Here is a 26999-nt window from a genome sequence, read left to right on the forward strand (position 1 = left end):
TTTCCATGGGTTCAAGTATCACCTATACACAATTAACTCTCAAATCTGTATATCATGCCCCAATTCCTCTTTTGGAACTTGAGTACCATAGCATCAGCTGCTTGCTGGACATCTCATCCTGAATTTTCCATCAGCTTCTCAAATTCAATATACATAAAATACCTCACTTTTCCAACTAAAACTGTCCCTCTCCAAACTTCCCTATTTCTATTAAGGACATGCCATCCTCCCAGTCACCCAAGTTTGCAACATCAGAGCAATCTCTGACTTTTCTTTTTCCTCACCCCCTCCCATGTTCAATTAATTGTCAAGACTTGTCAATTCTATTTCTTTTTTTGTTTGTTTGTTTTTTTTTTTTAGTGAGGCAATTTGGGGTTAAGTGACTTGCCCAGGGTCACACAGCTAGTAAGTGTTAAGTGTCTGAGGCCGGATTTGAACTCAGGTACTCCTGACTCCAGGACCGGTGCTCTATTCACTGTGCCACCTAGCTGCCCCATCAATTCTATTTCATTGTCATCTTGAATTTGTTCCCTTATTTCCACTCATACAGTCACCACCCAAATACAGGTGCTCATCGCTTAGCACCTGTTTTTCTTTAACAGCTTCCTAATTAAGTCTCCCATGTTCCAATTTGTCTCTCTCCATCTTAACCTGCACATAGCTACCAAGATAATCTTCCAAGGCACACGTCTGACCGTGTTACTCTCTGCTCAAAAACTTTCAGGGTGCTCCCCATGATCTAGAAAATAAAATTCAAATTCTGGAGCCTAATATTTGAAGAATTTTACAATATGGCTCTCATTTCCCTAAGCTTACTTCACATTACTCCCCTTCACAAATTCTACATCTATCAAATTGGCCCACTTTATTTCCTTAACTTGACCCTAAATTTTTTGCCAGGGCTTCCACACAACCCATCCCCCCTGCCTGGAAAGGAAAGCCTCTTCATTTCTACCTCTTAGAGTCCTTGTTCAGTCCTTCAGTGTTCAGCTGCAGTGCCACCTCCTCTATGAAACCTTTCCTGATTCCCTCAGTTGTCAGTGCTATCTCCTTCCTCAGTGTTTATTTGTATACTTGCTGTCTCCAAAGACTATGAGCTCCCTAAGGGCCCTCAGAGAATTTTGTTTTCATCTTTGTATCCCTAATGCCTAGCATTGTGCCCTATACATAGTAGGCAATTTCTAAATGTTTGTTAAATTGAATTGGGCTCCTTCTTTAATATTCTGGGGGCCAGTAGAAATCTACCCAGGGAGGTGGTAACTGAAAGACAGCTGGGGAACCTTCTGTTTGAGAGTTAGTTTGAGAGCATATGTTTATTCAGCTAAGGAAGTTGAAAATGGAACCTGCTTGCTGACTACTCTTATAGCAGAGGTCATACCTTGCTATAGATCAGTGGAGAAAGAGATGACCTGTGGCCAAGGGAGCCTTAGATCCACGGTCCTAAGAACGAGCTATGATGAGGACTTGTTGGGGTAGTGGAAGGGAGCAGCTGCAGGGCTTTCAAACTTCTATGCAGATAGGAATCTATATGGCTTGAAGTGGAAGTGGAAAATGCATATATTCCCAATTTTATCAACCACAGCAGAGAGGCACAAAATAAGGGGAGATAAGATATTGTGTTAGCATTAACTGGCATGCCTCTACAGCAAAAAAATAAAAACAAGTCACCGTTTAATTTGTGTGACTCAACTTAGCAGTGTCATGTTTATAATACTTTCAATTCTCTTAAAAAGTGGACTGCTACTGCAGTTGGGTTTTAAATGTGTATTCAAATATATTGTTTTATTCTTTCCCATATGTTCAAAGACAAAGGCTTTTGCTTTAGAGACAGTAAAATAAGATCCTGTTAGTGGTTGGGTAGTAATGGTAGAATTAGCTTTTCTCCTCTATAAAAAGACTCCCCAAATACCAGTTGTGTGATCATGGGTAAATAACTTTACCTCTCTGAGTCTAAGTCTCATCTGTAAAAGGGAAGTTAATTGTATTTATATTACTTATCTCACAGAGTAGTTATGAAACACAAATGAGGAAATACATAAAAGTACTCTATAAACTGAAAATATATACAAACATAAAGAATGACTATGACAAAATAGATGAGTATAATGCTGTCCAATTTAGAAAAAAAAGGTAATATAACTTTTAAAAACAGAGAATGAGATAGAATTAATTCATGCCTCTTCAGGATTAAAAAAAAAATCTTATTCTTGGCTAACAAACAGAAAGTCCTACCGGTATTTTCGTCCTCTCTGTTGACGAGGTGGCTCCTCTTGAGAATATCGAAAAATGTCCTGAAAGATGGGTTCATATTTCTTAAAAATCACAGCAGACACTGTGAAATTTCTCTCTAGTCTTTCAGTACGTTCTCTGAATCGTGAGGGTAGATTTGCCATGTCTTCCCACTTCTTCATCTTGTTAAAAAATTCAATTAAACTGGTGTTTAAAAGATAAAAAATTAAGATATTCATAAATTAGTATAATTTTTAAATGACATTACTTCTTATTATATTTGAACATTGATATAGTTCACAATTCAAAAGGCTCTTAACAATATCCATGAATTAATTCTAAATAGGCAGTTATACTTTTGTATTTGTGGATATGGAATTCTGTTTGTTTGTTTGTGAGGCAATTGGGGTTAAGTGACTTGCCCAGGGTCACACAGCTAGTTAAGTGTTAAGTGTCTGAGGCCAGATTTGAACTCGGGTCCTCCTGACTCCAGGGCTGGTGCTCTATCCACTGTGCCACCTAGCTGCCCAGATATGGAATTCTGACAGTGCTAACCAATGTCTTCAGAATTTTAAAATCTTTATCCAGGGTACGTACATACATCTGGCTAGGTTCCTCTCTAACTCAACTATCTGTAACACTTTCATAATAAATCTTGGGAAAAACAAAAACAACCCCCCCCAAACCAACTTTGGCTTACTTATTTTTAAAAAAGAAAGAAACTAAAAACCCTCAAATTTAACAAAAATAATGTTCTAGGGTGAAATTTAGATGTTTCTAACTAATATATGTAGCAGTGTAAAGAGACAATATTATTATATTGGATAGAGGGCTTGCCCTGTATTCAAGAAGACCTGGGTTCCAGTATTGCCTCTGGTCCATACTAGCTATGTGATCAGAGGCAAGTCACTTAACATGTTAGTACAGGAGACAGCTCTTTAAGACTAAAAGTTATAGAGAGTTGCTGATCTGCATTGGTAAAGGAATGTTCCATAATATCAGCTCATTATTGCTACTAAAATCACTAGTCCACACTAAAAATATTAAAAACCCTCCAAAAACCAAACAAGTATTTTTTAAATCACCAAACAGGTTAACCTATCTATAATTAACTAATTATAATTATTTAATGATACCCAAATTAAAATAGCAATTAATATTCATTCATATATGGACATGTTTAGATGGATATTTTATATACACACATTCAGCTTTATACACACATATATGTATCCATAAACATTACACAAAGAGTTATACAATTAGTACCAAATATATTTCATAGCTAAGCTAGGGTTTCTACTAGTTTCTCAAATTGCTATGAAGAACAACAATATATCTTTCAATATGATCATAACTAACAAGATTTGAAAAAACATTTGGCAATAATTAACAATAATCTACCTTTCACAGTATGCCCCTTCCCAAAATACAAACTGATGAATTATGGCTTGAGGCAAAGGTTAAATTACTAACATTTTGTTCTCTAGGTAAATAAATGTTAGTCTAGAACAGAGATTCTTTTTTTTGGGGGGGGGGGGATGGGGGTTAAGTGAGTTGCCCAGGGTCACACAGCTAGTAAGTGTCAAGTGTCTGAGGCCGGATTTGAACTCAGGTACTCCCGAATTCAAGGCTGGTGCTTTGTCCACTGTGCCACCTAGCTGCCCTGACTCTTTTTTTTTTTTAACAGAGATTCTTAACTTTTTTGTGTGTCATGGGCCTCTTTAAAAGTCTATGGGGGGGCGGCTAGGTGGCGCAGTGGATAAGCGCCGGCCCTGGATTCAGGAGAACCTGAGTTCAAATCTGGCCTCAGACACTTGACAATTACTAGCTGTGTGACCCTGGGCAACTCACTTAACCCCCATTGCCCCGCCAAAAAAAAAAAACAAAAAACCAACCAAACAAACAAAAAAAGTCTATGGGGGGGGGCAGCTAGATGGCGCAGTGGTTAAAACACCGGCCCTGGATTCAGGAGGACCTGAGTTCAAATCCGGCCTCAGACACTTAACACTTACTAGCTGTGTGACCCTGGGCAAGTCACTTAACCCTCATTGCCCTGCAAAAAAAAAAAAAAGTCTATGGGGGGCGGGGGGAGCTAGGTGGCACAGTGGATAGAGCATCGGCCCTGGAGTCAGGAGTACCTGAGTTCAAATCTGGCCTCGGACACTTAACACTTATTAGCTGTGTGACCCTAGGCAAGTCACTTAACCCCAAGTGCCTCACTAAAAAAAAAAAAAAAATTTTTTTTAATTAAAAAAAAAAGTCTATGGGGGCAGCTAGATGGCACCCTGGATTCAGGAGGAACTGAGTTCAAATACTGCCTCAGACACTTAACAATTACTAGTTGTGTGACCCTAGGCAAGTCACTTAACCCCAATTGCCTCACACACAAAAAGAAAAGAAAAGAAAAGTCTATGGACCAGGGGGCACCTAGGTGGACAGTGGATAAAGCACTGGCCCTGGATTCAGGAGGAACTGAGTTCAAATCTGACCTCAGACACTTAACACTTACTAGTTATGTGACCCTGGGCAAGTCACTTAACCCCAATTGCCTCACCAAAAAAAAAAAAAACCAACCAAAAGTCTCTGGACCAGGGGCAGCTAGGTGGTGCAGAAGATAAAGCACTGGCCCTGGATTCAGGAGGACCTGAGTTCAAATCCGGCCTCAAACACTTGACACTTACTAGCTGTGTGACCCTGGGCAAGTCACTTAACACTCATTGCCCTGCACAAAAGAAAAAAAAAGTCTATGGACCCCTTTTGAAGTTTTAAAGTAATTGAAGGAAAAGCTAAATTTCAATAGGAGGTTAGTGAAAACAAAGATGTAAATTTCTCTTTTCTAATCTAAGTTCATAGATTTTATGAAATCTATCTATGGATCCTAGATTAAGAACCCCTGGTATATCATTTCTTTGATTAATGGGCTTTTATATGAGTCATACTCTATTTCTTAGAACTTAAAATCTCTAATATACCTCTGTTCTGAACATCGCAGGATTCTGGTTAAGGAGACATAGTTCCCTTCTACAGTCCCTTTGCTTACAGTGGGAACAGATTTTCTGCAAGCCACATATAAGGCACATGCTAACCAATGTAGATCATTTCCCTGTAAAATAAAACAAAATTAAGTTGCAACTAAGAAGTCAAATATAAGAAATTTCAAGTTGAAATTTTAAATGTGTCCTTGTTGGGGCAGCTAGGTGGCGCAGTGGATAGAGCACTGGCCCTGGAGTCAGGAGGACCTGAGTTCAAATCCGACCTCAGATACTTGAGAATTACTAGCTGTGTAACCCTAGGCAAGTCACTTAACCCTCGCTGCCCCACAAAACAACAACAACAAAAACAAATAAAATGTGTCCTTGTTTAAATAGAATTGTTTTGCTCACAACTAGAAAATGTCTATGAAGTCAAATTCAGTTTGAATTAAACAGGATGCTTAGTCCAATCTCCTAATTTTACAGATGAGGAAACCGAGCCTAAGAGAGAACAAGAGATCTGTACAAGGTCACACAGGTGGCAGAGCCAGGATTTGTACCCAAGTCCTCTAAGTATAAATACAGGTGTACCAGGCTACTTCCCAAGGACATTGGTGGCTCCATTGATATCCCATTCAATATTCATGTGTATGGGAAGAAAAAACCCTTTAATTTCCAAAGCCACATGTACCTTATATAGATATCCTGTACTCTCCTCATAATGAAAAGTCTAAATGGCTGGAATTCAAATGAAATCACCTTCACAGTTATTTTCAAGATCTATAAGAATGTCCTCCCTGGTAAAAGCAGGCCTAGAGGATACTCAAGCAAATCGCTTAGACAACATTTAGTATTCTTCCTAATTAAAACAAAAGGAAAAGGATATTGTTGTCCTTTCTTCACACTTTACACTCAACAGTAACTTAAACTTTCAATGTCACATTTATGTAAAATCTTTCTCTTGCTATTCCGGATGCACAGAATCTCCAAATAAAATTAGTAATATACCTATTGATTTTTCATACTACAAGAAGTGTGATTTTGACCAAGTCAGGATCTTTATGCCTCAATTTCCTTATCTATGAAATGCAAAGATTGGAAAAGATGCTTATGTAAGTGCCCTCCCAATTCTATGATCTTTTGAATACCACTATCATCCTAAGAACTCAAAGAAGGAAGAAAAAACCACTTAGTTAGCATGTTTATTAGAACAACATATTCATTAATAGTCAATGGATTAAGGTAGAGATTCCTTGCCTTTTTAAAGTCATGGACCCCTTTGGCAATTTGGGGAAGCCTATGGACTCCTCAGAATCATGTTTTTAAAATGCATAAAACATGCAAAATTACTCAGAAAACCAATTATATTGAAATAAAGGTATCAATTTTTTTTAGTGTTCATGGACTCCAAGTTTATAAGCCCTGGTTAAGGGAGAATAAGGATACATCCTAATTCAAGCAAGAAACAGCTATGGTGCTCAATGTTAAAAGCCATATGATTTGCATAGACTGACAGACCAAAGTGTAAAATTTTGAACTAAACAAGCTGAGTTTTATTTTCCAATTTGCAATGTGGCATTTATTACGTCACATTTGTTTCCAAATATAAATAGTTGCCGGCATAATACTGTGCAAATATGGTCTGTCAAACTGAAATTGCAGTTATAACATAGAAAGCAACACAGAGAAGACTGAGATAAGTAATGAGACAAGTGTTTCTTAACATCACCAAAATAAAATACTCTTTTCTCTGTAAGAGGTATAGTAAATGAGTATTCAAATCAATATTCCATTAAAAGCCTAGGTTATCAGTAAGGAGTACTTACTTGATGTTTTCCTGAATATCAGGTGTTAGACTATAACAGCCAAACATCTGATAAAGCATAAAAATTTCTGGATGTTTTTCATTGATCTGTGAAAGGGTACCAGCAGAATTTGCAGTTACTGGATAGAGAAAGAAGCATTCTCTAGTTTATAAGTGAAGCAGCTATGACCAAGATATAGCCGCTGCGTCAATACTTGGGGAAAGGAACTGTTTCAAGTTGACAGGTGTATAAAAGAGTTGTGCAGTTCTTTTGAGCTTTGGAGTACTCTCAAAAGCTCATTCATCAGAAATCATGACTGAAATCCTTTCTACATGGTTTGAACTAGTCCTGATTGGGCAAAGTGCATGTATTTGTATTTCAATTTAAGAGCACCGCCCTATGTATGAGTAAGAGCACTGCCCTAAGTAAAAATACAAAGTTTGGTGAAGACAGTCCCTGTCCTCATGGACTTTACACTTTACTGAAGGACATGAGACACACACAACTCTCAGCTCTGACAGTTTCTAGCACTGTAATTCAGGCAAGACACTTGGCCTCACTAAATGTTTCCTCATTTCAGAGAATGGGGATAATACTTATACTTACCCATTCCACTGAGCCATCAGAAAAGTGCTTTGCAAACCTTAAAATACCATGATTTTTTGTGTGTGTTTTTGGTTCTTTACAAATAATTATGAAATAAGATAATATATAAGTTGTTGGATGACCACTTGTTAGCATGCTGAAAAATGTAGTGTTGTTCAGTTATTAGATTAATAGGATTATTTATTATTATTGTTATTATTATTATTATTATTATTATCATCTGTGAAACTTCATTTCACAGATGAGGAAAATGAATGCCAAAAATGTTTTATGCTTTGCCTGAAGTCACACAACTGGGAGATTCTGAGAACCAAAGTGTATGTTTGTCATATCTCTCCAGATCAAAGTATATACACTTTAAAAAAATCCCTGATAACTATATTTCAAAATAATAGCTATCCTTTGTAATCTTACATATTTTTATTAATTTAAAAGCATTCCTCTCAGAAAGGGTCCTTCTGCCAAAAGGGTCCATAACAACAAGAAGATTAAAAATCCCTGTTCTAGATAGATAGAGAGGGGGAAGTAATTACTCAATAGGGAAACTTGGGAAGGGTACCTGGAGGACACTTATTTTAAGTTGAATTTTGATCAACAGAAAGCTATGTGTCCTAAGCCTGAAGCCCAACTTGGTGAGACTAGGAAGTGACTCCTTTGGACTCACAAAGAGGAGGAAGGGAACATAATACAGTAAAAAGAGCACTAGATTTGGAGTCAGAAAACCTAGGTTTGAATTCTAGCTAAGCCACTTAACATCTGTATGACCTAAAGTACATCATTTCTCTTATCTGTGCTTCAAATTTCTTCATCTACAAAATGAGGGGAGTGGACTGGATGCTCTTTAAGGGTCCAGCTCTGACATTCTGGGATTTTTTGGAGTCATGCCTCAATTTCTCCTTATTTAGTAGAGCTGATGCATCTTAACAAATGGAGGAATTGGAGAGTAAAGCTCTAAACAGTTTCCTAAAACATAAGAAGCATGAGAATGAAGGATGTTTTACCTAAACTATTCACCTCCCTTGGCACCTAGAACAGCAGGCATTGAAAACCTCAAATGATTTTTGAAAAAATGAAATGACCACGATGACAAGGCCCTTTCTCTTTGTGGGCAATAGTTTTCTTATCTGTAAAATATAAGGATTGTTCTCAGTGACCTCAAAAATCCCTACCAGTTCTAAATTTTAGTTCTTCTAACTCCAAGTTCAGAAATCTTTCACTTATACCATCCTGCACCTATCTTAGCAAAGTGGGGAATGAAATCTTAGTACCTTTTAAGAATAAGAAAACACCACGTAGGTTAGGAGACATAAACAAACCTGATACCTTCCATAAAACTAATACAGGACCAGGGTATAGTAACATTAATCATCCCTCAAACCAGAAAGAACTACATTCAAGGAATGGGTCCCCACAAAAATAATAATAGCTCACATTCTAATAGCTCATCCCCTTCATTTCCCACCCACATGACCTGGATTTCATGATCTCAGGAACTCATCATCCTGCAAGATGAAATCAACTCCTCGGATCATTTCCCACACCAGCTGCAGGGCTTCCTCATGCCCCCAGTCAGGTGATACCCCTCCCTCCTTGGTCCTTTCTGTTTTTCACGTGTTGTCTCCCTCAGTAGACTGGGAGTTCAGGGCCTGTCTTCTGTCCTTCTTTGTCTTCCTAGCGCTTAGCCCTGGGCCTGGCACGTAGTAGGCACTTATTAAGTGTTTACTGACTACAGACATTAAGGCGTGAAGGGACCTCAGAGATGTTCTAATCCGACTCTCCATTTTAGGGGTGAGCCACAGAGGTTCGGTGAGGGGAGGTGACCTGCACATGGTCACGCAGTGTTCCAGCCTTTGTACAAATCAAGCCCCAGGACCACCCTTCTTTTAAATCCCCCGTCCTAAAAGTGAGCCTTTCCCTTTCCCGTTCCATCGCAAAGAGGACCTGCCGCGGGGCAGAGTCGCGGGAGTGGGGGGCGGCGTACGGCGCCGTGCGTGCGTTCGTACATGCGTGCGTACGTGGGCACGGCGTCTGCAGGGGGCGGGCACTCCGCCCGGAGGGGCGGCGGCCAGGCCCGAAATTCGGCTGTGGCTCTGCCCCAGGCCCTCCCGTCCCTCCCTCGTTGCGGACGCACCTCCAGCGTGTAGCTTTGGCTCATACTCCGGTAGCTCTCCCAGGCCTCGGCCCGCGCCTCCTCGTCCATGTTGAGGCGGCCGCAGAGCTCGTCAAACCGCTGCCGCGTCTGAGGCGCCGGCGTCTGTCCGACAGGCCCGCCACCCTCTCCCCCAGCATCCTCCCCGCAGTCCTCCGCCGGCGCTTCCTCTTCCGCGCCGTCCTCCTCCTCCTCTTCGGAGGCAGCCGCCGGCGGAGGCGGCTGGTCGGCCCCTGCCGGCATCGTGCTCAGCTCGGCGGCGGCCGCTTTTTAGGCGAGCGGGCGGCCCCGGCCCGGAGCCATTCAAACCGCGAAGCGCCCGCCCGGCCGGCTGCCCGCACCGCGCCTGCGCCGCCAACGGTTACGTGGCCGCTCTAGCAGCCGTAATTGCGAACGCGGCCTCCTGGAAGCTGTAGTCCACGTCGGGTGCCCACGAGGGACAGAAAACCCCATTTTGTGTCTACGGAGGGGTTTCTCGGGCTCAGAGGAATTTAGGGGCCGGGAGCGGCGCCTGTCATTTAAATCTACGCCTTTATTTTATAGTGGATCTGATTAAATGTGCCAGTCCCGGGGGCGGGTGCCACATTTACCAAGGAACGAGGGGTCTGGGGGAGTGTGCATAGAAACCCCCCCCCCATTCTCTCTTAGGGACGGCCGTGGAACGATCTAATTTTACAAAAGGAGCCAAGAACTTAGAACTGTAAGACGCACCTTAGCCTTGTTAGAACAGCGAAGGAAACGGGTTTAGGTAGAGGGAATTGTTCAAGGTCACACAGCTGGGGCTGCGGCTAAAACCTCATTCCCACTGTAGGCCTATTTACTTCGAAGCTGTGTCTACGCTGGCAATCTCATTGTCTCAGCCTCCACAACTGTCATCCCAGGAGTGGAAAGTTGGGGCAGGACATCTGGAGGCCCGGGTCCTTGTTCCCACTCTGTAACACGTTGTAGCTATGTGAATTTCATCAAGGTGGGCCTCAGTTTGGTCATCCGTTAAATAAGATATGTCACATGGCTGGGGATTGCCTGAACAAACGGAACGTGATGGAACCACCTTGTGCCATAAGAAATCATTAATGGTCTGGAAATGCATGAGACCTTGAAAGAAATGTGACATGCAGAATAAAGAAAGAGGAATCCAAATAAGATACAAATGTAGCACTACCACTATGTAAAACACAGGCATCAAAATTTTTAAAAATACATTGAACAGAAAGGGTCATAAAAGCAAGTAGGGCATTTTGTTAAAGTTAATATTGACATTTAAGAAATTTGCCAGTAATTTGGAATTTGCAGTTTTATGTATGATCATTTTCATTTGATTATTTCATCGTTCCTTTTAGAATAAAAATAAGGGCTCAATAAAGCATGCAGCACTTGGATCTAGAAAATCTAGATTGTAGTCTCCAACTCAGCTCTTAACTATTTTATCTGGGTCAAGTTCTAGCCCCTTTGGGACTTGGTTTCCTCATTTGTCAAATGAGGGGGTTCAGAGCATATGCTCTACAACTCAGGCCTCATTCCTACTGCAGTGCTATTTCCCCCAAGTTTATATCTATCCTGAGAGACTCATTCAGTCTCCACAACATCACAGGGGAGTAAAAAGTTGCAACTGACATCTTGTAATTTTATATTCTGTAGGATACATTAGTACAACTTTATAACCCTAATATGTCTAGTCCTTCTGCCTCATCATATTAAGGCATCCTAAAAATATGGCCAAAATGCCCTCCTGTAGTAAAACTAATTCAATCAGATTCTCCGGCTTCACAGCTTGGGTTGAGGTTTTGACTGACCTTTTGGTGCTGGGGTCATTCTGCTAACCTTCTAAAAATATTGTTGAAGCCTTATTTTACACATGTATACAGCAATGTAGTGGAGTAAAGAGAACACTGGATTTGGAGAAAAGTGATGAGTTTGAATCACAGCTGCTAATCACAAGCTCAGTTTGGGAAAATTTTGCCTATGTTTCAGCATCTCTAAAATTCAGGAGTTGGTCTAAATGGTCTCTGCTGTCTCCTCTATCTAAAATTCTGAGAACCCATTCCTAAGGGCCTACGTTTGGGCCACTATGTACCCTTTTCTAGCTAAGTGGAAAACTCCTAGGCCAGAGGTTGGGAGACCTGGGTTTTGGTCCTGGCTGTGCTAACTAAATAGCTCTGTGACTTTGGGTAACTCACTTCCTCTTTCTTTGTTGAAGTTGCTCCTTTTCAAAAGGAATCCTTATACCCTGTTAAACCCTAAGCTGGAACAGAACCCAACTGGAGAGAACATCTGTGTCTTAAATACTTAGGAAGAGGATTTCAAAACATTTGCTTTCCCCCATCCCCCGAAAGAGGATTGTATCAGAAACCTTGAATCTGTTATAAAAAAAAAAGTCTGCTCTCAAGTAGCTTTTCTTCCAAGGGAGACATACAAAAATATATAAAATAAATACAAGGTAATCTTGGGGGGAAGGAAGGCCTGGAACAACTTCATGCAGATTTCACTTGAGCTGAGTTTTGGATGAAATTATGGCTTCTTAGAGGTGGAGATGAGGAGGGAGTACATTCCCAGCATGTAAGACAGCCAGTGCAGACAAAGGCTGGGAGATGAAGTTACGTGTAAAGGACAGTTTGACTGGGCCATGCAACATATGAAGGAAAGTAATGTATGAATCTGGAAAGGTAGGTTGGAACTTGGTTATAAAGAGCCTAAACTGTCTGGGGAGTTTGTACATCATGGAGGTGATAAGCAGCCACTGGAGTTTATTGAGCAAGGGGATGAAATGATTCAACTGGTAATTTAGGGAAGAATATGCCTTTACTAAATACCTACTATGTAGTAGGTGGGCAGCATGTTTCATCATAAGTCCTCAGGATTTCTGGTTAGTTGCTGTGTTTATCAAAGTTCCTAAGTTGTATAAATATTGACCGATAATGATATATTCTTTATCAAATTGGCCAAGATCTGCCTTCTCACCCTCCACTCCCTACCCTCCCACTGAGAACACAAGAAAAACTCTTGATACATGGGGATCAATAAATGAATAGGCATTAAGTTGCCTACTATGTGCAAGGTACTATGCTGAGTGCTGGGGCTTGCAAAGACAAAAGTGAGAGTCCTTTCCTTCAAAGAACTTACATTTAGAGTCAGCCAGTAAACATTTATTAAGCACCCATTATAAGCCAGGCACTGTGCTAAGCATTGGGAGATACAAAAAGGCGAAAAACAGTCCCTGCTCTCAAGGATATCACAGTCTAATGGGGAGACAATAAACATATGTAGAAACAAGCTATATAGAAGAAAAATGGGAAATAATTGAAAGAGGAAAGCCACTGGAATTAAGAGGCCTTGGGAAAATCTCCCCGAAGGTGTGATTTTAGGTGGGACTTGCAGGAAGCCAGAAGATGGAAGTGAGGCAGGAGGAGAATAGGAGAACTAGGCATGGGGGATGGCAAGGAAAATGCAGGAACTAAGAGCTAGAGTATTGTTCAGGAAACAGCAAGGAAGCCAGTGTCATCAAATTGAAGAATATGTGAAGGGAGGTGGTGGTTGTATAAATTATAATAATGAAAAGGGATTGGGCGAGTAGGTTATGAAGGGCTTTGAAGGTTTAATGTCATAAAGGAAGCCTATCCCAGTGCCTTACAATTCTAGTAGTTAGGCCTCTAATGGGGCAGGTAGGTGGTGAAGTAGAGTACTGGGCCTGGAGACAGGAAGACTTCTTTTTCTTTGTTCAAATCTGGCCTCAGACATTTACTAGCAGTGTGACCCTCGGCAAGTCACTTAACCCTGTTTGCCTCAGTTCCTTATCTGTAAAATGAGCCGGAGAAGGAAATGGCAAAGCACGCCAAGAAAACACCAAATAGGGTCACAAAGAGTTGGACATGACTGAAAAATGACAACAATAAAAAGGCCTCTAGGGCCTCTGTTATTTCATATTTCTCTAGTACATAGCCTCTTTGTACGTATTTATTTACCTGTTGTGTCCCCCATTAGATTTTCAACAATTAAACTTTATTTTCAAACAAAAAGCAGCCTTCTCTCCCTCTTATTTATTTCTCCACCCCATTCTCCCATTCCCTGTTGAGAAAGCAGAAAAAAACAAAATCCCTTTAAAAAATACATATAGTTACATAAAACAAGTTTTCGCATTGGCCATGTCTAAAAAAAGTCTCAATCTGTTTTGAGTCTGTTAATATGAACATATGGATCATCTGGATTTGATGAAGGTACCTTATTATCCCAAAGTGTTTTGTTTTGTTTGCGGGGCAATGGGGGTTAAGTGACTTGCCCAGGGTCACACAGCTAGTAAGTGTCAAGTGTCTGAGGTCTTCTCGAACTCAGGGCCAATGTTTTATCCACTGTGCCACCTAGCTGCCCCCCCCCCAAAGTATTTTTTATGGGGCCCTGGATTAATAGGAGCAAAATGCCCTTTGCTCAAAGACTTCAAAGTGAACCACACAGTTGCTATTTACTTTCCCTCAAGAGAATAAACAAACTCAAATGTCCCTTTGAAATTCCCATTCACTATCTTCTTTCCCCAGGAAGTAAAGAGAGACCTCCTTGTCTCTGATACTACCCTTCCAGTTTCCACCTATGTATCCATAGCATCTGCTTTAAGTTGAGCTGTTAAACTAATTTGTATTGTTTAACTGATTTACATTTGTAATGGATTAGTCTGTATCATGCCAATGAAGTTATTCTGTAACCCATGGGAAAAGAAAACTTTATATACCCTCAGAAAGAGGGAGTACTCTAGCTTCTCTCTTGTAAGAAATTAATTTTGATTTGGGGTTTCCATCACCCCATCTTTGCTTCATTATGGTCAGACTAAAAAGATATAATCTTGAAAAAGCCTAAGAGAAGATGAGTGTGTACTTGAAGCAAATCAGAGAGGGACTGCACAGCTGACTCTCATTGAAAAACTACAGACCTCAGGTGGTGGTGAGTGGAAGCGAGGCTAGCTTTTTGAGCTAGCTGAGCAGCAAGCAAGTTTGGGGTTTGAGTCAGTCTTTGCTAAACCCAGGGAGCTTATTCATTTTCTATTCCCCTATTCCCTTCCTCTTGTCCCTGGATTTATTAACTTCACCTGTGTTGTAAATTTTGTTCTCATTAATAAAACCTGGTTTGTTTGTGGAAAAGAGGCTATTAATCTCCTTTCTTATTAGTTTGGAAGAAATAACTAAAAAAGGCAGTTTGGAAGGGAGGAAACTTCAGACCTCGAGGTCTCTCATTATTTTCTGAACCCCAATATTACAGCGAGCCACCCAATTAACTGTCCCCATATTAAATTTGGCCCTTATACTCTTAGGAGGGAAGTCTCCACATGATCATGTTGTGTGTTATCTTTCTTCTTAGGACAAACAAAATATTAAATTGATATGTTTTTCTGTCTCTGATCTGTTTCGTAGGAGGACAGGTATGGATATCATGTTTTCCTTCTAGTTAGCAGGAGATACTATAATTTCTCTGATGTGTTTATAAATTTTGTAGGAGAAATTAAACATTATTTCACTGACCTGTTTGTAGGAGACAGGCAGATACAAAAACTATATTTTAATATTCAACAAATCCATCACCTTTCTGTCAGGAGGTAGGCTGCATGTTTCTTCGTGACTCTTTAGGAATCATTTGTCAGCCATTGTGTCAATTAAAGTTCCCAAGTTTGTGTGTATATATATATATATTAAAATGTATATTTGTGTATACATACATGTATGTAAACATATGTACAAAAATATAAAGTATATCTGTTTATGTATATAGATGTGTATTCTATATTATGTTATATATTAACATATATATATTTATATGTAGGTATATGCACACATATTTACACATATTCTATTTTCGATGGCCAACATCTTCCTCATACCCACTCCTCTAACCCTGGCCCCTCATTGGGAACTGGAGAAAAACAAAACCCATTACAAACATATAAAATCAACAAAAATAAACCCCACATTGGCAATGTCCTAAAAAATACTTGTTTCATTCTTCATTCCTCATCCTTCACCTCTCTGTCAGTATTGTGTTTCATTGTTAGTCCTCTGGAATCCTTATATTAATAAGAATTCAGCATAATAGTGTTCTATCACATTTATATATGATAACTTGTTTCCCAATTTATGGGCACCTCTTCAGGTTTCCATTCTCTGCCACCTCAAAAAGAGCTATAAATATTTTTGTACATCTTTAGAATTTGTTTTGCTTAGGACTAATCCCTTCCTTAAACTATCATCCCTCTAATTCCCCCTCCTCCCTTTCTCCCCTTATTTCCAGTTGAGTGAAATGTATTTCTGTACCCAACTGTGTGTCTATATGTTCTTTCTTCTTTTGACCAGTTCAGAAGAGAGTAATATTTAAGTGTCAGCTGGTCCCCTTCACCTCCTCCTTATTTGCTGCACCTAGGGGCAGCCAGGTGGCACAATGGATACAGCACTGGCCCTGAAATCAGGAGGACCCAAGTTCAAGTCTGGCCTCAGACACTTGATACTTGACACTTGACACTCAGATACTGTGTGTCCCTGGGCAAGTCACTTAACCCCTATTGCCTCAAACATCTGGGACCATCTTTAGTTGCCACTGGACCCAGATAACTGCAGGAGAGAGTGAGGCTGGTGACTTTGCACAGCCCTGCCTCACTTAAAATCAATTGAAGTGCAAGTCTTTGAGAATGAAGGCAAAAACAAGATTCCTACTTGTGTACCCTGATTATGTAGAAATTTTTCTGTGATCCTCCCCACCCCCTGTAGCAAGTTTATTCCTTATCACATATCTTTCCATTCTTTTTAAAAGCTCATTAAGGGGGCAGCTAGGTGACTCCCTGGATAAAGCACCGGCCCTGGAGTCAGGAGGACCTGAGTTCAAATTCGGAACAGACACTTGACACTTACTAGCTGTGTGACCCTGGGCAAGTCACTTAACCCTCATTGCCCCACCAAAAAAAAAATCATTAAGACATAACAGAAACACTCTTAGGCCTTGTTAATTGTATTCCCGTTCATAAAGAGGATTTGAATGTAAGCAAGTTTATCCTTATTGTCATGGGTGAAAGGTGGTGGCCCTTAGGTATTCCTCAATAAAGAATTGCTTTCCCTCACAGTCCAATTAGAATGAAAGTAGTCTTTTATTTGGTGCTGGGGAAAGTGATGAAAGCAAGGTCAGAAACTAGCCTCTGGGGAGGAAGTAGAAGAGTTCAAAAGCACTTTCTCCAAAGACAGTGGGAAGGACAAGGCTTTTTATAGAGCATAGATGGGGGAGGTGGAGGGAGGTGAATAGGACTTGACACCAATACTAAAACAGTTGGTATTACTTTTCCGGAGCTCTGGGGTCAAAGGTTACAAGGATACAGGCTTTGGGGCCAGGATAATCCTGTCCTCTGGGATTATCTGTCTCCTGACTTCAACCAGGTTCACATTTGGCTTCCTGCTATCCTGTCATCTGGCAGATCATTTTTCACAGGAACAGCTTCCCAGGCCCTTCTGCATCTTTGATTTTGTTTCTCATTGGAAAAACCCCTTCGGATTGATTTTAGGCTCATGTCATTCTGTTATGGTGTTAGGACTATTAAAGTTTAAACTGGCCAGCTGACATGGGTCTTCTCCTTGAGAGAGATCTCTCTGAGAGAGGGTCTTCCTCCTTGAAGCAAGAAAGATAAGCCTTTTAGGTGTGGCTGCTGCCCGAGTGATGCCATCAGGGCATCAGAGCCGTCTCTCACCAAACCTTCCCCAGCAACCAGTGGGGGATGTTCCACCTTTGGGTGATCACCCCGGATAAGGAAACTTTCCAATCATATGATCACCCCACAGGTCCCTCCATCATCTGATCTGTCCTCTATAAAAGGTTTTGCCTTTCTCCTGCTCATGGACATAGGTATCTCAGAGAACCACATCTCTGTGCCATGCTATCTCCCCATGAGAGACGTTTGATTTCTCTCTCAGTTTCCTTTCTCTAGCACCTAAATAAAATATTATTTTATTCTAATTGGATTTGTGTCAGAGGGTGTAATTCTTTAAAGAGGAATTCCTAAAGACCCCCAAACCTATTTCCCCCATGACAATTCTAAACCCATGTAACTTATCTAGTCCTTTATCATTGTTCATTCATGTTTGCCTTATATTTCTTTTCACTCATATTTGAACTCCAAAGTCTCTCTGCAACTCTGATCTTTTCATGAGAAATACTTGGAAGTTTATTTCATTAAAAACTCCAGTTTTCCCCTGTAACATTATAGTTAGTTTTATTAGCTAAGTTATTCTTTTTTTTTTTTTTTGTGAGGAAATTGGGATTAAGTGACTTGCCCAGGATCACACAGCTAGTAAATTGTCAAGTGTCTGAGGCTGGATTTGAACTCAGGTCCTCCTGACTCCAGGGCTGGTTCTATCCACTGCACCACCTAGCTGCCCCTAGCTAAGTTATTCTTGACTGTAAGCCCATATTGTTTGCCTTCTGGAATATCATATTCAAAATTCCTTGCTACTTTATAGTGGTGACTGCTAAATTATGTATGATCCTGACTGGCAAAATTTGGTACTTGAATTCCTTCTTATTTCTTGCATCATTTTTTTTTAAATTGGAAACTCTGAATTTTGGTTTTTGAGGGTTTTTCTTAGGAGACAATTGGTAGATTCTTTCTAGCTCCACTTTGTCACTCAGGCAAGCAGCCAGGCCTAATGGGATTATCTCTCTTGTTTCAAGGTATGTCTGTCTTTTCCAGGAAAATTACCTCAGATTCTGTCCTAACCCCATAACAGGCGCCATGCTGAGAATGCACTTCTCACATCTGCCTTTTGGAGTTCCTAGATTTCCAGGTTTTTCTGAAATCTACCTTCTAGCCACAGTTTTAGAAGGGGATAGCAGATTTTGTTAAGAAAAAAAAAAGCTGAAGAATTTTTTTTTTTCTCGGTTCTATGACTAAGGCAATGGTAGATGATTTTTCAGGTGTGCTCTAAGAAAACTTCTGATTTTTGAACTAAAAAACAGTGTAGACTGAGAAAGGGTTAGTGCTATAATGAAGAATTTTATCTGAAACCAGAAGCTGGAAGCAGAATCATGTAGGAAGAAGCACCATTGTCACTTTTTTAGTCCAACTGTGCTTGGCGGCCCCAGGGGTGGGGTTGGAGGAATGAGGTAAGCCATTTCCAGAAGAGCTTCTTATGGACCATTTGTCAGGAGCTGTTGTCTCAACCAGTGAACAACCAGAAGGGAGCAGTGTGGCATCACTTTAAGATATCAATAGTTTTGTAGCACCGTGTTTCATAAAGGTTTTTCATTCATTCATTCATAAAGGTAATGCTTACTAACTTAGAAATTTTACACATACTTATGGACAACACAAAATCTAGCAGACCTGAAAGATGAACAGTTCTTGTTGCATAACTCAGGAGGTATCATATCTAAATAGCAGCCCTGAGTGAAACAAGGCTGGCAAAAGAAGGCAAGCGTACTGTAGTTCAAGCTGGATACACTTTTTCTGGAGTGGCTTCATTGAAAGAGAGCACCGTGAATCTGGTGTAGGTTTTGCGATCAAAATTTAATCTAGTCAACAAGCTTGTATGCCTACCAAAAGGAGTAAATGACAGGCTCATGACAATGTGATTGCCATTTTCCAGAAAATTCCAAGAACATCAGTGCTTATGCTCCCACCCTGATGAACCCTGATGAGGTTAAAGAACAATTTTATGAAGACCCGGAGGTCCTTATCATCAATGTGCCAAAAGAAAAGCTTATAATTCTGGGTGACTTTAATGCTAAAATAGGCTTAGACTACTAGACATGGCAGGGAGTCCTTGGAAGGAATGGAGTGGGAAACAGCAATGCACTTACTATTGAAGACTTGTGCATTCCATGACCTTATCACCAACACTGTCTTCGATTTACATAAATACTATAAAACTTTGTGGATGCACCCTCACAGCAAACATCAGCATTTAATAGGCTATGTGATTATAAGAAGAGACAGATAGGATGTGAGAGTTATGAAGATATGTGGTGCAGAGTGCTAGACTGATCATGGAATTATCCTCTTCAAGTTAAATATTCACGTTGAACAAAAGCAGCTACCCCAAGGCAAAATGACTCCCAGAAGACTTAATGCCTTTTTTGTTCTCTTTTTTTTTTTTTTTTTTTTTTTTTTTTTGCGGAGCAATGAGGGTTAAGTGACTTGCCTAGGGTCACACAGCTAGTAAGTGTCAAGTATCTGAGGCAGCATTTGAACTCAGGTCTTCCTCAATCCAGGACCAGTGCTCTATCCACTGCACCATCTAGCTGCCCTCCAGAAAACTTAATGTCAACAGATTAGGGTGCTTCTCTGAGTGGGAAAAGTTTGTTGTTAGCTTAGAGGGAAAGTGCAACAGTGGAACAGAAAAGGAGTGAGCAACTTTCAGAGATTTGATATATAGCACTGTATTTCCTCACATGGGTTAGAACATTCACAAACATTAGGACAGGTTTGATGAAAATGATGGGGAAATTTAGAAGCTGCTAAATGAAAAAATGAGAACTCCACAGGGTTTACTAGTATAGTTCATCCATCTCTAAGAAGGCAGTATTTAAGTCCATCAAAAGTAAAGCACAAGGGGGCAGCTAGGTGGCGCAGTGGATAAAGCACTGGCTTTGGATTCAGGAGGACCTGAGTTCAAATCTAGCCTCAGACACTTGACACTTTCCAACTGTGTGACCCTGGGCAAGTCACTCAACCCTCATTGCCCTGTCTCCCCCCTTCCCCACCCCCCCACCCCTGCCGCCAAAAAAAAAGTAAGTACAAATGAAGCTTAGAGAGATGTAGGATTTTTGACTCATTGAGAAGGTAGATGAAATTCAATTTTATGCTGATAATAACAATCCAAAATACTTTTATGATGCCCTGAAGGCTATTTATGAGCCAAAGACTTATTATGGTGCATCTCAACTACTCAGTGCTGATGGAGCCACATTGATTAGTGATATGGACATGATCCTGGAGAGATGGGCTAAATACTTCTGTAGTGTTCTCAATAGATTAGCATCAATCAATGCTGAAGCCATTGACTAACTCAGATTGAAGTCAATCCCTCTCTAGACAAATTTCCAACTGAAGAAGAGGTTTTGAATTCTATTAGGTGCCTCTCCTGTGGCAAAGCACGTAGTACTGATGCTATTCCAGCTGAAATTTACAAGGTTTGGGGTCCATTGCTCATATAAAACCTGAGTGAAATTTTCTGGGTTATATGCCAAGAGGAGGTTACCCTCCAGGAGTTCAAGGATGCCTTCATTGCCCATCTCTACAAAAGTAAAGGAAATAGATTGTCCTGTGCTGGTGGTGGGGGGAGGGTGTCTCTCAGTCATTGCTAGCAATATTTTTGCCAGTCCTCCTTAATAGGCTGATCCTTCCCGTGTAAGATGGTCACTTACCTGAGTCAGTGTGGCTTCAGAAAGGGCCAAGGAATAGTTGATATGGTGTTTGCCACCTGTTGACAACTCCAGGAGAAATGCCAGGAGCAGAACAGAGATCTTTACACAACCCAAGGCCTTTGCTACTGTCAGTTGTGAGGGCTTATGGAAAATTATTTCAAAATTTGGTTGCCTGGAGAAGTTCATCAGTATTGTATGCCATTTTCATGACAGGATACTTGCCTGGTTCTGGATAATGGACAATGCTCTCACCCTTTTCCAGTTACCAATGGAATGAAACAAGGCTGTGTGCTTTCTCCCATGATTTCTAGCATGATGTTTTCAGCCATGTTGTCAAAAACACCTTCAATGAAGATGAACATGGCATCAAGGTCAGCTACTGCACTGCTGGTAAATCCTTCAACTTGAAAGGGCTACAGGCCAAGACTAAAGTGGAGGGAGTGCTGGTGCATGATTTTTTGTTTGAAGGTCATTGCACACTCAATGCAGTCTCTGAAACTGAAATGCAACAAAGTATGGATCAATTCTCTGCTGCTTGTGCTAATTTTGGCCTAACACTACCAAGAAAACAGAGTTCCTCCATCAGCCAGCACCACACCATCCATACATGGAACTATCAGTTACAGCAAATGGAGAGGTTTTGAATATTATGGATAAGTTCTTACCTTGGCAGTATACTTCCCAGGGACAAACAGTGATAATTAGGTTGATGCATGCATTGTCAGAGCTAGCTCAGTGTTTGGGAGGCTTCAAAGGAAAATGTGGGAGAGAAGAAGTTTTAGACTGACTACCAAAATGAAGTTCTTAAGGAGCTGTTGTGCTGACCTCATTGTTGTAGGCCTGTGAAACCTGGAGAGTATACCAGTGCCATGCCAGGAAATGGAATCACTTCTGTTTGAATTATCTTAGGAAGATTTTGAAGATCACTTGGCAGGATAGGATACCAGACACTAAGGTCCGTTCTCAAACTAAATTACCAAGCATTCCAACTCTACTGCAGAGAGTGCACCTCTGATGGGCTGGTTACATTGTTCAAATATCAAACATGTGCTTGCCTAAAACACTATTTTATGGAGAACTCACACAGGGCAAGCACTCACATGGTGGCCAGAAGTGATATAAGAACACTCTCAAGGTCTCTTTTAAGAGCTTTGGAATTGATTGCATGAGGGAGACACTATCACAGGACCGCCTAGCATGGCGTGCCCTCATCAGAAAAGGTGTTGTTCTCTATGAGCAAAGCAGAATTGAAGTAGCTCAAAAGAAACGTGAGACGCACACATTTAGAGAATCCAACTCAAATGCTTACATGGACTATTTTTGCCGGACTTGTGGTAGAGCATTCCAAGCTTGTATTGGTCAGATCAACCACAGTCAGACACATTCTAAGTCTCTGATTTTGTTTCCTCTAATGGGGAGAATAATGTTTTCATTACCCACCTCAGGAGATTGTTGTGAGGATTAAATGAGGTAGTTTATGTAATATTTATAGGGATGCTTAAAAGCTTAGAAAATGTTACATAAACTTTACCTCATTTAATCCTCACAACCACCTTGTGGTTATAACTTATTCAAGGTCACAGAACTAGCAAGTGGTAAAGCAGGAATGACTGGAAATGGAATTCTCCACCAAAAAAAAAAGTCAGAGGGAAAAAAAGGGCAGTTGGGTGGTACAGTGGATAAAGCACCAGCCCTAGATTCAGAAGAACCTGAGTCCAAATGTGACCTCAGACACTTGACACTTACTACCTGTGTGACCATGGGCAAGTCGCTTAACCCTCATTGTCCTGGAAAAAACAAAAAGAAAAGAAACTGAATTCCCTGGCTTCCAGGCCAGTGCTCTTTCCCCTGCCCTCTAACATGGTAAATCTGAGCAAACCTTCAATTAAGAGAATCTTATGGTTGGAATGGATGTAAGAGGCCAGCTAGTCCTACCTCCTACTCAAAGCAGCTATTTCCTCTACAGTGTTCCTCACATGGTCCTCTAGTATCTGCTTGAATACTTTAAGAAAAAAAAAAGAGCTTGCTATCCTGACAGCAGTTGCCTCAAATATTAAATGAAATATTTTACCATTAATTTTGCTCTACCTTACTTATTGAAGTGAAGTCTGCCACACTGGAATTTCTTTGATTATTCAAATCACACTACCAAGTATAAACAGCATGCCCACAATTAATCAGGCAATTAATTTGGCATGCTATAAAATTGAACGTATGGCATATGGAACCTTTGAATAATTAGTCAAATTACCTATTAAAATAGTAAATGGCTCTTCTTTAGGAACCTAAACTTTTATATTCAAACTATTTTTGATAAAAATCTTTCTAAAATAGGCCTCATTTCTTTCTTTCTTTTTTTATTTTTGCAGGGCAATAAGGGTTAAGTGACTTGCCCAGGGTCACATAGTAAGTGTCAAGTGTCTGAGACCGAATTTGAACTCAGGTCCTCCTGAATCCAGGGCTGGTGCTTTATCTACTGCGCCATCTAGCTGCCCCAGTAGGCCTCATTTCTAAAATATATCAGGAACTAAATCAAATTTATAAGAATCCAAGTCATTCCCTAATTGAGAAATGGTCAAAGGATATGAACAGGCAGTTTTCAGATGAAGAAATCAAAGCTATCTATTGCCATATGAAAAAATGCTCTAAATCACTATTGATTAGAGGAATGCAAATTAAAACAACTTTGAGGTACCACCTCACCTATCAGATTGGCTAATGTGACAAAAAAAGGAAAATAATTAATGTTGGCAAAGCTGTGGAAAACTTGGAACATGAATACATTGTTGGTGGAGCTGTGAACTGATCCAACCATTCTGGAGAGCAATTTGGAACTATGCCCAAAGGGCTATAAAGCTGTGCATACCCTTTGACCCAGCAATACCACTATTAGGTCTTTTCCCCAAAGAGATCATAAAAAGGGAAAAGGACCTACATGTACAAAAATAGTTACAGGTGCTCTTTTTGTGGTGGCAAGGAATTGGAAATTGAGGGGATGCCCATCAATTGGGGAATGGCTGAACAAGTTGTGGTATATGAATGTAATGGAATACTATTGTGCTGTAAGAAACGATGAGCAGTTGGATTTCAGAGAAACCTGGAAGGACTTACACGAACTGATGCTGAGTGAGATGAGCAGAACCAGGAGAACATTGTACACAGTATCAACAACATTGTGTATTGATCAACTGTGATAGACTTGACTCTTCTCAACAATACAATGGTCCAAGATAGTTCCAAAGGACTCATGATGGAAAATGTTCTCCAAATCCAGAAAAAAAGAACTGTGGAATCTGGATGCAGATTGAACTATACTATTTCTACTTTTTTTATTTTTTGAGGTTTTTCCCTTTTGCTCTGATTTTTCTTTCACAGCATGACTAATGCAGAAATATGTTTAATGTGATTGTACAAATATAACCTATATCAGATTGCTTGCTGTCTTGGGGAGGGAGAAAAAAATTTGAAACTAGAAATCTTATGGAAACGAGTGTTGAAAACTATCTTTACATGTAACTAGAAAATAATAAAATACTTTTATGATAAAAAATCTTTCTAAAATATCTACATATATTAAACACAACTATCTTTGCTTGATGCTCATAATAATTATGAATATCAATGATTGTACTGTGCTGTAAATGTGATGCCTTCAGGACCTATTGAGTGATTGTAGGGCTATTTATTTGCTCTTACACTAAACATCTCTGAATTGTATTTGCTTGTATCTGCTGACTATAATAAAAAAGAAAAAAACAAACCAGTTACATCTCACTACTATCAGTATGCTGACATCTAGAAGACCCTCTTTCCCCTTCTAATATGCTTCTAATCTTCTATGCATTAGAAACCCAGAACATTAAGCTTAATAGAATAGATAGTAAGAGAAGTATTAACAAGCTCTAAGTAAAGACCTGACAGTCTCTCCTATGAATAAAGTACATGAGTTTTAGTGTCTATAATTTTTTTTGGGGGGGGGCAATGAGGGTTAAGTGACTTGCCCAGGGTCACACAGCTAGCAAGTGTCAAGTGTCTGAGGCCAGATTTGAACTCAGGTCCTCCTGAATCCAGAGCCAGTGCTTTATCCACTGAGCCACCTAGCTGCCCCTATATTTTGTAATATTCATTTAAGCTACACAAGACTCTTCAAAGTTATATATGCTGAGAAATTTCCTTTCACACTTATAAACAGTTTCATAATGCATGCAATTATATGATCTGCTAAAGGAAAATTAATTTGTTTAGCTGTAATTCCATTAATCTGTACCACTTATAATATTTTATGGTAGTTAAAGTATCAAAAGCACTAAGTATCATATAATAACTCACATTTCTATGTTGCCTTAAGATTTACAAAGTGATTTTATCATTTTTTTCTAATCCATTTGAAAAACACCAGAGCATAATTATATTTATGTTTTCAGGTGAAAGTATGTTTCTCAGCTATTTCATTTGGAAAAAAATTCATCTTTCTGAAAAACTTCCAGATCTGTGGTTATGACAGGAGTCAAAGGAGGAAGAGGTTATAGTTTCATTATACTTCATGAAAGCAACATTTACATATCATGATACTAAGATAAGTCAAGCACTTTAGAAGAGTTTCTGTTGAAGAATTCAAACTTGTATAGGACTGTGGTGGTGAAAACATACACACTATAAAAAACTGCTAAGCAGATTTATAATGAGTTGGTTAGATCCAAGTAATGCTTAACTCTGGGCAAGGAACAATGATCTCTCTGTTCTAGTCATACTGCACAAAACTTTTATTGAGAGCTATTTAAAAAAAAAAACCCAAATATTTAAAGTACATGTGAGACAATGTGGTATAGTGAATCAAATGCTAGACTAGGGAATAAGGAAGACCCGGGCACACATCCTACTTCTGACACCAACTTCGTGACTTGGCAGAACTCAGTTAACCTCTCCAAGATTGTTTCTCATCTGTGAAATGGGTATAATACTTCTAAGTATCTACTTCACAGGATTATTACAAGGCTCATATGAGATGTGTGTAAAACATTTTGAAAACACTGTATGTCAGTTATTATTATTAATATTATTATTACAGAATGGATAAATCTTCAGGTAACCAAGTTGTAAGAATCTTTGTGGGTAATAACTATTTATGGGAATCACTATCAAAGAAAGCAGTGACTTTGGCTAAACTCTTCGACATCAGTGGAGGAAAATCCATTGCTCCTCCAAAGTGGAAAGTTGCACAGGGTTAGGGGCTTCTATATAAGAAAAAGTGGTTGTCAGAATTAGAAGGAACTGTAGAGATCAACTAGTCCAACCTCTTTTTACAGAGGAAGCAAAAAAGGTTTCAATAGGCTTGACTGCAGTTAAATGGCTACTAAGAAGCAGCTTTGTATTCTGATCATTTCTACTGACTCCCGCTTCAGTACTGTTTCCACTATTCTACTCATCTTTCTAGACCTCTGAGCAATCCTGCTTGAGGTGCCCCAGGGAAGCAGAAAGATACATTATGAAAAGGGAATTGAAGAGTCTGTAAAAGTTCAGTCAGATGCTTAGGGCCATTCAAAAGAAAATAATTTTATAATAATGAAATTTTAATGATTTAACTTAAAAAAACTTAGGCATATATTTGACATTTCTCAAAAGGGAATAACTGTGGGTGGGTGGGTATGTATGTATGTATGTATATATATGTATATATGTGTGTGTGTATACATATATATATATATATGTATGGGTACAACTTTCTCCTGGCTTTTTAAAGCTGTCTCAAAGTTCTCAAGATACATACCTATAGCTGTCTTTTAGGGACTAAAATGTTTTTTATTACAAATGCAATTAAAATAATTACTGTCATTTATAAAGGCTGACATCATGGGTAGT

General features: G+C 39.8%; 1 protein-coding gene across 2 annotated transcripts in view; it reads right to left on the reverse strand.

The window, feature by feature from the left end:
• The window catches only part of RBL2 (RB transcriptional corepressor like 2), a 41932-nt gene extending 31846 nt beyond the window's left edge, over window positions 1-10086 (reverse strand). The window contains exons 1-3 of one of the 2 annotated variants that reach the window (XM_043982860.1): window positions 9747-10086; window positions 5205-5335; window positions 2233-2433 (exon numbers count right to left, since the gene is read on the reverse strand). In XM_043982860.1, coding sequence (XP_043838795.1) covers window positions 2233-2433; window positions 5205-5335; window positions 9747-10007 — 593 coding nt within the window. In that variant the 5' untranslated portion in view covers window positions 10008-10086. The remainder of the gene's footprint in view (window positions 1-2232; window positions 2434-5204; window positions 5336-9746) is intronic. The other variant, XM_043982861.1, reaches the window with a different exon arrangement.
• Between the last annotated feature and the right edge of the window lie 16913 nt (window positions 10087-26999).

The sequence above is a fragment of the Dromiciops gliroides genome, chromosome 2 (assembly GCF_019393635.1).
Source record: "Dromiciops gliroides isolate mDroGli1 chromosome 2, mDroGli1.pri, whole genome shotgun sequence".
Taxonomy (NCBI): domain Eukaryota; kingdom Metazoa; phylum Chordata; class Mammalia; order Microbiotheria; family Microbiotheriidae; genus Dromiciops; species Dromiciops gliroides.